General features: G+C 39.1%; 1 protein-coding gene across 1 annotated transcript in view; it reads right to left on the bottom strand.

The window, feature by feature from the left end:
• MAN1A2 (mannosidase alpha class 1A member 2) overlaps positions 1–16,234 on the bottom strand; it is a 128,937-nt gene that overhangs the window by 10,782 nt on the left and 101,921 nt on the right. The window contains exons 9-10 of the mRNA XM_066175513.1: positions 12,762–12,877; positions 6,780–6,999 (exon numbers count right to left, since the gene is read on the bottom strand). Coding sequence (XP_066031610.1) covers positions 6,780–6,999; positions 12,762–12,877 — 336 coding nt within the window. The remainder of the gene's footprint in view (positions 1–6,779; positions 7,000–12,761; positions 12,878–16,234) is intronic.

Here is a 16,234-nt window from a genome sequence, read left to right as displayed (position 1 = left end):
GAAAACTAATGAAACACTGAGAATATAAACACACTACCACATTCAATTATAGGATAAAATTGAAGTGATCGACATCAGTTCTTTACAAGAAAAAGAAAAAAGGGTCAACACAGGTTTTGATCTCCCTTGATCCCACCCAGCACAGCAGAAAAAGATCTTGGAACTAAATCACGTAGCATCATGCCAAATAATCTGTATCTTTATCCAAACTGTTGGTTTAAGGACGTGCTGTCAGGCCACTGTAACTGATGTGCTGTGATCTTCAGTAAAGGGTTTACAACTGGGCAATGAAGCCTTAAGTACACCTGAAAATAAATCTCTGAACTAAGAGATTCACTATTTCAGCCCTTAAAGGAACCTTTAAATGCCCTGTGCCAGCATCTGGAAGACTACTCATGTAAGAACAACACAACTGCAGAAAAACTGTCAATAACATGAAGTTGCAATTACACATATTTTGTATTAGACAGCTGCACACTAGTCCTCAAATTTAACATTAATAATGTTAAATATTAATTTAACTTATCTACAGTTCCACCCCACCATTTGTTTCGGCAGAGAATTTTTAAGGTGCTGAACTCTGAAGCTGCACTCAAACTTCAAAAATTATCAAAGCAATTAATCATGTAATTCCTATGGGCCAGAGGTTCAAATTAACCATGCTTTCATGGGTCTGAAAGGGGAACCTTAGAATACTGTAATGAAAATCCAAGCAACTCTCAGTGCATGACCCAGCAGAAAATCTCCAAAAGAAGTTTCTTAATCTTTTTGTTTCAAGGGACTATGGCTCTGGATGCCAAACGTAAAAGCATCACTCTGCTTCAGCCACATCAAAGGTAAGGGAAAATCCATCAAGAAATGCTTATTGCACTTCTTTCAAAAAGGGCCACTTTATCAGCTTCACTTAAAAAATTAAATAAATCTCACTATAAAATGGAGGAGATACAGAGTTCTACCTCTCCAAAATTCTGAATGTAAGAATAGTCATACTGAACCAGATGGAATTCTGTCTGCTCCAGTATCACATCTCCAACAATAGCTAAAATCAGACATTGATGGGGAAGACGGAGCACCTATCAAGTATATGAGATACCTTTTTCCATCTTTTCTACCAGCCTCTACTGTTTTTGAGCTCAAAACTTCTCCCAAACTCAAGATAGTTTTTCAGATGGTCAGTAATTCTTAATAGATTTATTTCCCAAGTACTTATCTGGTGCCTCCTTAAATCTGTGTAAGTCTTGAGCATCCAAAACAGCCTCTGCTAAGGAGTTCCCCATCTCTGATACCTGCCTGATACAGAACCACTCTCCAATCCCTCCCTATGTAATTTTTGCAAATCTGCTGAATCCTACCTAGAAGGTCCCTTTTCCACCCTAAATAATACTATTCAATTCAACTGTGCCTTGATTGGAAACCGTTCCATGCCTCTGATTAATCTTCTTGCACTTCTCTGCAACTCTTCCAATTCTACTGTATCATTTGTAAAATGAGAGAGGACCATCAAATACAGCAAAAAAAAAAAAAGTGCAGATGAGATTAATACAGTGACATAATGACATTTTCTATTTTGCTCTTTCTCATTTTGTTTTTCCTGAGTACTACTGAGTTGACATTTTCATAATCTCAAAAGCAATTTCCTGAATTGCAATGGTCAGTTAACAGTCATCATTTAATATGTGTGGTTAGAAATAATTTTTTTCATGGGTGCCTCACTTTACATTTAACTACACTGGATTTAATTTAGCAATTTATTATGCAGTTACTCAACCTCATAAGGTCCTTCTGTAGTGCTTTTTTTTGCCATTATCAGCACATTTACCTTACTGTTCCTGCCCTTTTCTGACAATTTATGTACGTATATGCTTTATTTATATATATACATATTAAAATATGAAATGTAAATATACACTTTTAATGTGTATTAATATAGTACACATTTTACATCTATACACATATGTGTAAATAAATATCAAATATATCAGAGTACTGCTGGTTAACCAGCATTTATCCACTGCACGAGTGGACTATTTACCTCTATCCTGTTTTCTGTATTATGCCCATTTTCTTCCTCCATGCAGGTACTTGTTGCTTAGATTGTAACTGTTTAATGTCCCTAATGGGCCCCAGTAAAACACTTGTTAAAAAGCCTTTTGGAAATCAGGGAAACAAGACTGGTATGTTAGTTTTATCCACCAAAGAAGCCGGATTTCAGGCAGTTCTGGTGATCCACCACCTACAGAAACTGTGATGCCCTCTCTTGCTTTGGAGCCTGCTTGTGCATTAAATCTTTAACGATTTACTCACACCTACTCCTAATGCTATTGGGCACTACAAGAAATTAAACTACCCAAGGATGGATAACCTCTGCATATTGTCATGATTTCACTGAATTATCTGAAACCAAGGATGTAAAATTAATCACAGCACTTCTGCTAATAGCTGACTAAAGAAAAGAAGATATTATGAGCACAGTACCTTTCAGGGGCCATTATTCTAAGCCAAGAACCATCTAAGGCCATTTTACAACGCTAGAGTGGTCACAGAATAATCCAAATATTTTCATATTAATAGTGCTGGTAGACTACACTCTAGGCAGGGAGAGCAGATGAGAAACAATTTCATACCACTGCAAAACTGCAAAGCTGAACAAGCACCATTTTAAAATATTTTAACTGACATAAAGTTGACTTCAATGAGAGCCGCATTTAGCACCACCAAAAAAAAAAAGGGCAAATCCTTATACTTTTAGATAAATATATTTCTAATTTTAGAAATACTTTTGAAAATATTGTTGCATGTTTTCTATGTTCCTTTAAGACTACAATCAATCTAGTAATAAATTTCCTGAAAGTAAGAAAGGATTCATAATTCTAGACTACTTGCTAGGCTCTAACTCATATAAAATTGGAGGAAGAGAACATCCAAGATACTTCTGTTTGAGTCTCTGAACTATTCCGTCAACACACATTGCTATTTTATACGTCTCAAAAAAACATGTTATTATTCTCGTTTCTTCAGCCTTGCCTGTTTAGCTGCTTACTGAGAGTCTTGGGACAGACAGCATCTACTCATACCCTTGCATATGTCTCAACTGAAATGTTAGTCATCTGGCTTATTCTCCACTAGAATTGTCACACATAAAAACCAGCTAAAACTGTACCGCGATTCTGAGGACAGCTCTTGTCAAGAAACTTTAAAGAAGTGCAAAAAATTTCATCCTAAAATAAGCTCTCTGTAGTCAGTCAATACTTTACACACTATCAGCTAATGGCTAGGAAAATTCTTATGCATAAGGGATGGTATAACATACTAAAAATACTGTGTGCTACAGATCAGCTCATAATGCCACATATACAGATAATTTTGCTTATTTATCTAACCTCTAAAATACCTATGAAAGCTGATTATTCAGATTGATTTGTTAGTGATCTATTATTTCAATTTCATTTGACTTCTTTTTTGTTGCCATTTACAGATTTCACATTGCCAATTATTTTATGCCTGTGCCATGTTTCTCAGTGGTGCACCTTAAGCATGAAAAACAAAGAACTAATCCCCAGAAACTGGAACACCTCAAGATGTGCGGTACTCACATAAGCTTAACTATCAAGAAACCTTGCACCATGAGCATATGAAGCTGTATTTTTGTAGCCTTACCAGTGCCCACTGACAGCATTATGATTTTGTGTGCTGGTAAACGGGCATGCAGATCAGAACATGCCTCCTCTGTCTTTGTTTTTTTTCAATCATCTCTCCAAACTGAGAGCGCACTAGACTACAGAAAAATCCTGAAATCTCTTGTCATAGGATGGGAGATTTAGGACAGCTGCAGCATTAATCTACTGATAGTTTAAGGTACAAAAAACAGCAGAGTAGGTAGGAAGTAGAGGCATGTAGAGATTATACATCATAAGACTATTCTGGTTACAGTTAAGTTTTCTCATTGACCATCAATAAGCCTTTTCAAACCCTCGGTGTTTCTAAGGGGTACCACATGCATTCACAATTTCCTGAAGAGGGAAAGAGCCTTGGAGGGGGCTGTCATGCTGCCACGTTCAATAGATCCTGGAAACACAAATCCCTTGCTCAGAGGCAGACCAGAACCATGACTACACCCCCTGCATTCACCTTACAAAGGCCACCAGCTTTCTCCAGCTGCTGAATTAGAAAGGCATCCTTTGAGGAGTGGTGCTAGGGACTGATCCTCAGCTCAAGCAGAATCTAACAAGGATTTTCACAGTGCCATGGCAAGTGCCCAAGCTTCTCACAACATACCCAGTCACTTCTCCAGACCCTGACTCTGGAGTCTAATGTCTTCTCTCAGATATTCGTGGGGAATATTGATAGGTGACTCAGATTATCAGTGAGACTACGTCCCTGCATAAACTTCTCTATTACATGGCAGTGATGCCAGCTGCCACTAGGACATAATCTCCAAGAAAATACATCAGGAATAGTTTCAAGGACTTTCCAGTTTCTCTGTACTAGTCAGCACTGAAATAACCAGCTTTCTGAAATACCAATTTCTTTTTTTAACAGGCTTTCAAATCTGCAATATGTGCAACAGGTTAATGACAGCTAGAAATACAATACCTTCATTTTCCAGAAATGCTTTTATTCTGTGAAAATCTGTTTCAATTTTGGTGAGACTCAAGCTCAGTTATGGAAATTTAGGTTGCTTCATAAAGTAGTATTTCTTGATTAAACTATTACATCACCAGGTACACACTGTAGTTTATAATGAGCAGCCATGGGATGACACAGGAAAGGGCAGCTCTGCTGGTTTATCTAAAGAAAGAGCTGCCTATCCCCTGCACACAGTCTCTGCATCCTTCTCTCTCCTCTGGGAATGCCAAATGGGGCAAGTTCTCCCAAGTCCATAGGAGAGAGAAATCAGGCAATCGCCTTTGCCTGCTGAAGCATGGCTGAAACCTGATAGCTGAACCAGGATGACTGACCGCACTCTTAAAGATGCTTTTACTGCCATCAGCCAGTTCTGCCATTAAAGTGTAAAATTATGTTTCAAATCCTGCTGTTAAAACATAATGAAGAAGCTGACATTTTGCACGTATAAATTCTTAATTTTCTTTGAAAAATCAGTCCAGAAAATTAAAACCAAAACATCCAAACATGAACAATCCACATTCCTGCATGACTGCAGGAATGCATGACTGAACAAAAGAAAACAAGGGCATTGCAAATTTATAGCTGTCTGTACAGCTTTCAGTCTTTCTTGCTCATGTGTTCTTACACAGTCATTAAATATGTAATCAAAACTTTTATCTCTCCCATCTTTTGACTTATTTAGGGTACAGAATAAACATCTGAAGGAATAAAATTAGGCCTGCTCAAACAACTGCAAAGTTAACATTGCTTATTTTTAAATGTCAAATTAAACATTTAAATATAATTTTGCAGAATGCAACAATAGCTGCTATGTGCTACCTTTTTTTTCTGAAGCATACCCATATTTTTATTCTTTTCCTTTTTTTAAAGCTGTTGCTATCCAAATAAAATTATCACTTGCGTGACTGAATTATTTAAAAAGACAGGCAACTATACAAGGATACAATGTAATCCTGTGAATAAATACATGAATTCTCATCTTTAAACTGCTTAAGTTTTAGTTACCATTATTTCTACTAGGAAGGTATTTCGGAAACTCACTTCTCTGATAGCTATTCAAAACCATTTCCAATTTCCAGCCTACATTTATTCACAGTGAGCTTAAAAATCTTGCTCTTGTTACAACTGCATTCTTTTATATCTTAAAATAACTATTTCTCTTCAGTGTTTAGCCCTTGAGATGGCAATAAATTTGTCCCTTTCTTCAGTATTACTTTTTCTAGTCTGAGCAGGCCAATCTATCATATTTTCCCCACAGTAGGAAAAAAGCTCTGTCCCTCTATTCTTGGTCCTTCTCTGCATTTGTTCTGCTTGAAATTCAGATTTATACAGAGAATTCTGGGTGACAAATTACACATGTCTTCTAAGGCAGTCTTAATATTATCTAATCTCTGCTGAAAATTCTTCATCTGATACAGACCAGGACATTTTTCAACTCCCAGTTCAGACAAAGAGCTCCTGACTTTTTCTAGTGAACTTCTTATTTCTGACAGTCCAGTTTTCAAGATCTTTTTGCTTACTATTCTGAGACACTGCCATTTTAATTATGTCTTACAACTATATGGCCACCCTAAGCATAATCAGTACACTTCAAGCACCAACGTCACTACTAAAGATTTAAAATAAACCTGGTCCAAAAGACTGACCTTGAGAGACTTCCAGCCCAACAATGAAGTCTGATGCTGCTTCCTCACTAGTCAGGCCTTTGGCCTTTGCACAGTCTGCACAGTAGTCTTCATTATCTCTTGTTTGATTGTACTTACTCAGAATGCACTATTACTAAAATCAGTAAAAATCTATTTACAAAATTTTCCCTCTACTTATCTGTGAGAAAAGTATAAATGAAATTTAAAACTTCCCTATACATCTGTGAGGACAAGAGTTCACACAAATTCCTTCCTCCCAATACCCATATAACCTATCTTAGCTGACTAATCCAAAACTGAGGATAAACATGCATGAAGAAACCATAAAGTCTGGGTTTGTATTTACTCACCATTATGCAGAACAGAAGCAAATACATGGATGCTAAAAATTCATACTGGTATAAAACCAGTGCATGTTAGACAAGGTCCACAACAAATGCTAAACATAATTATAACAGTTGCTGTATTCCAACTATTGAAATAACTAGATTAAAAATAGGTTCTTACTTGTCCTGTCATACGACTCATGACATGTATGTGCAATTTCAGCTCCGAGCTGCAAATAATGTCCAGCTTTATCATCTCTGGAACCATCGGCTCCAAGGGCAAACATTCCACCTGCAAAACAGGTCAAATGGCCCATCTTTCTTTCAAGATGCCCGTTCTTCCACTCCCCAATGAAGGTCAGTCCTCCATTGGACTTTCTGATGAGATGTTTTTCTATGGCCTACAAAGAAATTAAGAGAACTTTCAAATGCTGTTTCACATGCAAGTTTTACTTATTAACATTTCTTTATCGAGCAAAGTCTGGTTTTCAAAACAAAAATAATTTTCTTTTTTCAAATTCACTTCTGAGCACTGCAGGAACAGACAGCTATAAAAATATCATTTCAAAGCGCACACAAAAAAATACCCTAACTGCTAAAAATGCTAATGACATTTAGCATAGGAAAATCTCAACATAGACAACACTGTATTTTACTTGAGAATTCAGCACTTATTTTATGGTTCAAACAGTATTTGTCTAATTGTTAACTCTGGGAAGTACCTATTTGTTGCTCTGTGCACTCTGTGAGTACTCAGAAAATCCATCTTGGAAACTTTTGGTCAGCAACATATGCAAACCTGTACCTTCAGTCAGTCTTTAATAGGAAGTGACAGGAATGCTCCAGCCACCTTCTAGCTTCTCCATAGCAGCTTTCTGATTGCACATTCTCAAATGATGGGTGTCAGAGCAGCTGTTCACAAGAAACTTTCTTACTTTATACATGAGGCAGCTGCTGGTTTCTTTTTGCACATTTGTACCAATAAATGTCATTGCCTGTGACTTATAAATGGTATCACTCTCTTAGAAGAACAGCTGACCTAACTTCCCAAAGTTTGCAAACCAGATGGAACAACACTTGCTTTAAGCCTCTTTCAGAGAGGTTCACAATTCCCACCAACCTACTGCAGTACTTACTAGGTCTAGCATTAGACAGTGAGAAAGTAATGAAAGAGAAGTGCTGGTCTGCACTCCTGTTGGGCTAATTCCTTCACTAATACCACTGACAGACCTGAGGTTTGTGCTCATGGCAGGATCCAGAGAGAAGAAGGCAGAAATAAATGACAGAGCAGAAACCAGTAAGTCTCTGACAGCTGCCAGGGTGGCTGTGTAACCATCACACAAATTGGCATTGATGATGCCTTCTGCTGCTAAGGAGCCTGATCTGGTTAACTGTACAAGCCTCAATTGGTCTGAAACTACTGGTGCAGGAAATCTGGATCTGCTGAAAACGGCCACTGGAAAGGATTTTAAGATCTGGAGCATTAACTCTGTTGATTTCATTATTCTAGACTGTGACAAAACTGATGTTTTTTGATCATATGGTACATTAAAGTTGAGTTCCCTTTGAAGGAAAGCCGCTTTAACTATGAAGACTGGGAAGGCACTAAAGCATTTTTTTTCCAAATGTTTAGTGACATTTCCTTTTAAATTGTATCTTCCCATAATTTCATAGCTGTTGAGGAGTAAATGGTTGCAGAAGCATTTCCAGTGGGACAAAATTGCTGTGGTTAGCACCAGGATAGCCAACAAAGGCGAAATTTATATACTTCTCCATGAGCTACTCCTCTACTCCAGACTTGCTTTCATGGTTTGACTGAAGAGCATGTTCTAGGTGCAACATGCTCCTCTTCTGAGCAGAAAACACATCTGGACTTGAAAATAACTGCCTGGTAGAAGGAGTAGTTTCTGAAATCTGAAAATCAAGTTCTATCATCTACTTAATAACTAGGTTAGATCCTGGGAGTCACAAAGGAAGCATCTCAAGAACATAAATGCAACTCTATCAAAATACTTTATTGTTCAACAACCTGCTGCCTGCCAGCTGCAGAAAAATGACAATTAATCTTTGTACTAATTAACAAGGAACTGCTGGGCATTGCTGGGAGCACTGCCTAGTGGATAAGAAAAGTTTGTGCAGGTTGGGATAGATGTGGCATTTGTAACCTGGGTGGGATGGCTGAGGCCACAGAGCACTCCAACAGGAACTGCAAAGCAATGACATCAGCCAGACTACAAGGAGTATACACAAGCCAGAGTGGACATGTATACCCCAACTCCCAGTAAGAAGATTTAGTTCACATCAACTAAGAGATTAACTCATGGAAGGAGCTTCCTTTTGTCTGTGAAATCTCTCAACAACAGGGGCGGTTGTGGTCACTTGGTTTGTTCAGCCTAGAGAAGAGACTGAGGGGAGACCTCATTGGAGTCTCCAACATACAAGGGGCAGCGGAGGGAAAGGCATTCGAGATCAGTGACAGGACCCACGGGAATGGCCTGAAGCTGTGTCAGGATGGGTTGAGGTTGGATAGCAGGATAAGGTTCTTCACCCAGAGGGTGGTTGGGCACTGGAACAGGCTCTCCAGGGAAGCGGTCACAGCACCAAGCCTGACAGAGTTCAGGAAGCGTTTTGACAACACTCTCAGGCACATGGTGTGACTCTTGGGGTGTCCTGTGCAGGGCCAGGAGCTGGATTCAATGATTCCTGAGGGTCCCTTGCTATTCAAGATATTCTGCGATTCTGTGCAGAACCTGAATATTCTCTGAAGTTCATGTGCTTTTTATGACTACAAAAAATAGCATTTTCTGAGCTGTCTTGCAGCAGTGCTTGCTATGTTGTGACAGTTAGGCACACTGCTGAATCCTTCTTTTAGCTCCCTAATGCTGTGCAGTAAGAAAGAGTGAGGATCAAATTTATGAGCCTAACAGATTAGACTACTCAAGGCAGCAGATCAAAAGGAAGCTTACCTATCCCTCCAGCTGATGTGAGAAGGAAAGACACTTGAAACCAGACTAGCTGGAAGGCCCACATGATGATGTTGAAAGCAAAGTTAAGAGGCCCATCCTCAATTTTTATCACCACAAAAATTCCCAACAGGCACAATTTCAGCTTTTATCATAGCTGTGAATTTCCATACTAGGACATGGCAATGAAGTGTCCTTTACAGTGGAAGACTGCACCCATGTTATATACAGAGGGGTTCTGGATATACAACTTGTTTGTATTCATTAGGAAGTATGTGGTGACCTGGATAAGACTTCATATGCCATGGATCGGAAACTATGACATCTGAAGAACAGATGCTGCATTTTTCTTCCCTGTGATAGCTCCAAGGAATGAGATATCACTGTCTACTGCAAGAGTTAGGAGTGAGGTTATGTAGTCCATCTTCCACTCACCCTGCTGTAATAAGATAAGGGAGTGAAGTGTGGCTGGACAGAGACATTCTTTTAGACTGGTGGGTGCTGAGAACATTTCCAACTCTAGGCTGTGAGTGGGAGGAATGCATGCTACACCTTTCCCCTTCTGCTTGCACAAATGATTCAAAGAGCTTCTGCTCCACATTTTGAAAAACAAAGAATAAGAAGTGTTAGCTATGGAGGAAGACCTATATTATAGGCAAGAACAAAAGAATGGTAAAGGAATGGTGTCTTAAAAAAATTCAAAGCAAATTTAAATTGCAGTTATGCAAAGCAAATCCTACTTAACGACTCTTTGCCTGTGTCTTTCAATGGCAAGCAGGACCTGGGAGAGACACAAACCCTGAAACAGAGTATGTTCCACAGTACATGAATCAGTACAGTTCATGGAGACTCAAATGTACAGGGTAGGTTTAGCTGAGAAAAAGCTGGAGGAACCCTCTGATGCTTGGACTGCAGGTCATATCACACATGAAGCAGGAGCAGCTTGGCTTTTCCTCCCTTCTATCCACATAGTGTTTTCACCTGGTCCCAAATTTGCCTTGCTTTGTCTCCATTCAGAGATGTGCCCATACAAAATGTTTGTGAGATGGTTTACAGTGAAGAGGATGAATAGGGGAGTTTATTTCCTCTAATTTTGAAATGTTCACAGTTTAAGAATCAGAGTAAAATATTCAACAGTAACCACAATGGAAGCTAGATATCAACTACTTAAACATCTTTAAACCCACAGAACTCCATAAATTGTATTTTAACCTATTAAAAATACACAACTAATGTTTTGAACTAGTAATGTAGAATTTAACAAACCCTGGAAAGCTAAGGAAGTTCAAAAAGACTGGGAAACAGCCAATGCTTTATCAGTAGTTAAAAAAGTTAATAGAACAATGATATAAAATGAATGATGTGGTTTCAAAAATAAATGTTTGATTGTGTATGCTGATACTAGGAATATTAGAGATTTTGAGAATTTCTTGGCATTTTACAAAATACTAGTCCTAAACAAATTCAAGGCAGCACATCTGAAGTGGATTAAAAGCCTGCTAGACAGTTCAAAAGAAAAAAAAATCATGTAAAAAATCAAAGAATTCTTATCCCATGAAGATTCTGCATAGATACTTTATTCAACACTGGGCAGTATTTCTAACAATGATCTCCAAGAAAAATGCTAGAAAGAAATTGCAGATGACACAAAAATTGATGGAACTATAGACAATGATAAAGAAAAAGTCAGTTCTGTAAAATCACTGAGAGCAGGTGACAAAATGGGTTTTGCCTGAACAATGTGTTGCAATAGAGATAAGTGTAAGGTCAAACACTGAGGAATCGGGAATGTAAATCACAGTGGTAGGAAAGTAGTAAATCAAAAAGATTATAACCAGGTTCAGAATAAAGCAACTGGAAAGTGGATGATGGTTTGAGGCAAAGGTTAAGAGTGCAAACAAAGCTCCTGGCTGGATAAAGAGGATAAAACCAAGAAGGAATCAGTTAGAAGAAGATTCACATTAGAAGAACCATTACATTGCTGTCTCCATACTGAAGACACGGGAAAATAAATAGAAAAAAGCTTAAGAAATAATTCAAAATCTGTTCAATATTGTGAGACCAAAAAAAATAAAATAATGCATTATTCTTTCAGCAGAGAATTTCTATTGTACATTCGATAGTAACCAGCTATATGGTGCAAATAACCCTTTAAAACAATGTAGAGACAGAACATGTCAAAGCAGCTGGAAGTCAAATGTAATCAAATTCAGGTCAGGAATAAGAGACATTACAGCTTCAAAGCAATTTTGTACCAGAACTCTCACTATATATCTTTTAAAATGTGAATTTTGAGAACTCCAAGAACAGGTGTTTTGCTTTAGAAGACCAACCACAGTAAAACTAAGCTATAAAAATTCACATTGAAAGCAACAGGGCATGCACAGAGCCTGGAACACGTCAGGCACCAACCACACATCAGCACTGGGACAAGACCACACAGTCCCTGCTGCTGCTGGTACCACAGCTCACATGACTCACACCAGCTCAGTTACTCTCCACGTGTCTGAACTGTAGCAGAGGAATGGTGGCACAGTGGGCACCACTATGAGAAGCTGCTGAGAGAAGATGGGGAAACTGGGAAAGTAAAGAGCCGGGCAGCAAAAAGCTCAGAGCCACCACAGAAAGGCCCCTACCCTGAATTCCACTGAACCATCCTGCAGTGCTGCCCTGCTTGGGCAAGCACTTCTTGGTCCATGACTGGGAGTAAGACCATAGCATGAAAGAACCATAGAAACAGGAACAGATATGAACTACATTTTGCAAGGTATATATGGAATATAACATGTAAATGCCTTAGAAAAGAATTAAACAATTTGGGACTTCAGGTCCTAGAATGGTGAATTCTCAACATTGGAAAAAGGTGACTTGGTTGTTCTGCACACATCTCAAGGTTGCTACATCTCCTATTCATAAATTAGAACTTGGGCTTTTACATTGTACTGTTTGGGACAATTGTACCATTTTTAGCACAATAATCTGCATCACATGTATTTCACAATAATACTTCTTAAACTACTCAGAGTGAAAGCTAGCATTATTATTCATCACTTGATTTCTTACAACTTACATAATCAAAACAAGTCCTGTGGTTGTGGTTGGTGGTGGTTTTTCTGCCTAGGCTTTTTTTTTTTTTAAATTTCCTTAAAATCATTAAAGATGGTTCCACTGTATTGGAAAACTCAATGAATTATAATCACCTCAATTGCATCGTCGTACATTTTCCTTGCCTCCGTGTCCATCTTGTCTGACATAAGCCAGGCTTTCAATAAATATTCATAAAAACTGTCTCCCAGCCCGCCCACGGATGTGTGATCTGTAGAAGGGAAAGAGGGAAGAAAACAACAACAACAAAAAAGATTTAAGTTGTTATGTAATAGCACCTTAAATTTATTCAAAACATAAACTTATGATTTTAAGGCCTACTGCTGTAGAATTATAAACATTTTTTAGCCTGTTTAGCAGGACAAAGCTGCACTGCACTCTTTCTCCTCCAAACTTACATCATAGGCATAGAACCTTCTGTATGTGTCCCCTATTTGTCATTCTGTGCAGGCTATCCCTCATATCAAAAATGCTCTTTAACCTCTGTTTTTACTTCATTCCAAAGAACTTAACTGTTTCGCTGCTAGCTCTTGGGGGTTTTAGGTTTTGGTTTTTTATGGTGCATGTGAAAAAAGGCATGTAGAAAACCTCCTACGAACTCCGCATCCAGGATGCAACCAGGTCACGTGGCTGGCTCCAAACTGCTATCCATGAACTTCACAGAATCCAATCTTTCCAGCAGATTTTTATTTCTAACAAGGTAGTTACTTGACAGACTCATTAATTTCTCAAATTAAATGTTGTTATTAGAATTATTTTAGTCAAAAGGGAAGCAAGCTGCCTTTGCAGTGTACAACACACGCCCTGCTCTGTTCCACTGTGCCTGAGCAGCTATGCAGAGCTGTGCCACGTGCCACAGGGTAAGGCTGCTCCACTATTAGAATCCACCAGCACATAAACTGAACCTCCTAACACACAGATTTCTTTTTTGTTCCCCTTTTTTTTTCTTTTTTCTTTTCCTTGCAGAGGTTGCTTTTCACAAGTAGTGTCACTGCTGTTCTGTGCTGACAGACCACTTGGGAATCATCTATGTTTCTCTGTGGCTGAACTATCATGATTTTCCCCACAAAAAGCCTACTGATGGTCTGACAGCCTTGGAGCTCCTGTTCCAACCAGGGTAAGCACTCACTCTGTATACCCTTCATTCAAAAAGCAGCACTCTGTGAGATTTAATAAGTGACTCCAACCACAACACACCTAACCTCTTTCCTGATGTTACAGCCCTCAAAACAGTGGCACCAGAACAGTCTTAGACTCCTGAAGCTAGGCGAGGGAAATGTTTAACACCAACATTGTCACAATGCCAGAAATTCAGTGCCCTAGGCATGGCTGGTTGAGTCATGCAAGGGTAAAGAAAAGATATGACACTTCCTTTTACAAAATACCTCAAAAAAGTGGTATTATTCACAGCTCTTCTGGGATAAAGGTGCAAAAGAGAGGTTGAACTCTCCTTCTGTTCTTTTTTCCTCCAAGCACCACCCTACCACAGCATGTCTGCCTGTCTCTGAAGATGTGAGTAGGAGGTTAGAGCTGGTAGATGCTGCTATCCTAACTCTTCTAGCTGCCTCTTGGCTCCTCTGCTACTTAAAAATGGATTTCTAAACAAAGGAGCAAGTAGAGAGCCTGTAGTTTTCCCATTTAGTTTCAAGTTGTGAATTTGAAGCAAATTACTTCATGCCCTTCTCTTATACCTCAGAATCTCCTTGACTGCCTTTTCACACCCAGTTACTCAGTGATTATGCGTTTTCATAAGCTTTCTCACCCTGAGCTGTAAAAGGACATTCAGGTCATGAGTCACTTTCTTACACAAACACAAGGGCTAGAAATTACTCCTTCAATTTACAATTACATTCTTAAGTAGACACAAGAAACAAAGGTCTGTGGTTTTCAGGAAAAAGAAAAAAATTTAAAAACCCATAAACTATCCCAAGACTTCAAAGCTACAACTCATGCCAGCACTGCTCAGGGACTGACTTTGCAAGAGAGAGTTTAAAACAACGTCTGTTAAGCTGCTGCCTCGTCCCCAGCTGAGCTCTGTCACTTGAGTCAGGGATGATCCTCAGCCAGATTTCCTTGACAGATGCACTCGGGTCCCAACAAGGACAGGCTGTTGAACCCTCAGCAGCGTTCTTGTAGTAGCTCCTGCTGGGTTTGGGACAGGAAAGAGCAGGAAGATGAGTGGAAAAGGTTTATTTCCTAAACATGGAAATCCACATTCCAGGTGTTTCAAAAGCCAATTATCAGCAACATGTCCCATTTCATGTCTACTTCTCCAAGTAGTCATTTGAGAACTGTCCTTCTCTTCTGTCAGCAGCTCTTCTCCTTCACATTGCTTCTCATCTTAGACGTCTAAGAGTATATGGGACACAGGCACCAGAAGCACTAGGGGACACAGGATTCAGAGACATCCCCATGACAGCCTTTTTTGCACCTTCGTGCAGAGAACAGGGCTGCTCAAGCCTCTGAGATTCAGATCCTCCTCCCATTCAGCAAGTAGAGAAGCACATGGTAAGGAACTAAAGCCTTTCAAGGGCTTTGTAACTCCCAGCAGCAGCATTTTCCTTGCTTCTTTTATGCATACCTCACTCCAGCTCTCACCAGCTCAAGTCTCCTCTCTCATTCAGCAGTGGGCTACTCCACTCCCCAGCTGATGCCTTTCACAGCTGGACCAGAGGGAAGACCTGTCAAAAAAGGCAAACGGATCCTGTTCCTTCTCTTCAGCAGCAGGAGAGGGACATATGAAATATTTCTGGTGGGAAAATATGATGGTATTCCAGGGGAGCTGGCAGCATCAAGATGCAGCTGTCTTTATGCCCCTGTCCCCTCCCTATCCACAAAAACAGCCAAAAGAGGATGGAAGTGAAAAGGAGGCCAATGCAGTAGCTGAACTGAGGTTTGAAAGCAGTGAGTTCTCCAACTTCTGCAGCTGCATTAACTGCACCCTGGCAAGGTCTTCTTCAGGTTTTCTGCTAGTGTCTGAAGGTGTTGCTAAAGCAGAATCTGCTGCATTTTATAAGAACTATAAGTAGAAATTACTTAAAACACAGTTTGTGACAGATTGTGGGTCTTTGACAATTTGCTCTCACCTAGACTGGAAATGCTAAAAAATATTTTCCAAGATTCTTTAGCAAATGTATAACTGGGGAAAACTGTAGATTTGGGTCATTGCATATCATTCTCTCCTAAAAACAAAGCTCCCTATCCAAACTTATCAGAAGGTCCACAGTGGTTATCACTTTCTCCTGCTATTTGAGCTATAGCTCATATGGATTCAAAGATTTAAGTCAGCTCAACTCAGAATGTTCTGCTCAGAAAAATGTTTTTCACATAAGATTTACTGACGTTTTCACACTGGCCCTAACCTTTCATGTCAATTCAGAATACCAAAAAGGAATAACTTGTGATTTGAATAACTAAGCTTACAATAGCATCTTGACACTGGGCACTCCTCAGTAAACAACTGAGAAGATAAGCATTAAGTACAAGCATTTTGAAAATTTTAAAATGGATTCTATTTTTCACATATTTGATCTACAAGAATCATTTAATTAGCTCTTTGTCACATAAA

The sequence above is a fragment of the Chamaea fasciata genome, unplaced genomic scaffold (assembly GCF_029207755.1).
Source record: "Chamaea fasciata isolate MVZ Bird 193981 ecotype frontalis unplaced genomic scaffold, bChaFas1.0.hap1 SCAF_2, whole genome shotgun sequence".
Classification (NCBI taxonomy): Eukaryota; Metazoa; Chordata; class Aves; order Passeriformes; family Sylviidae; genus Chamaea; species Chamaea fasciata.
This window is presented reverse-complemented; position numbering and strand designations above follow the sequence as displayed.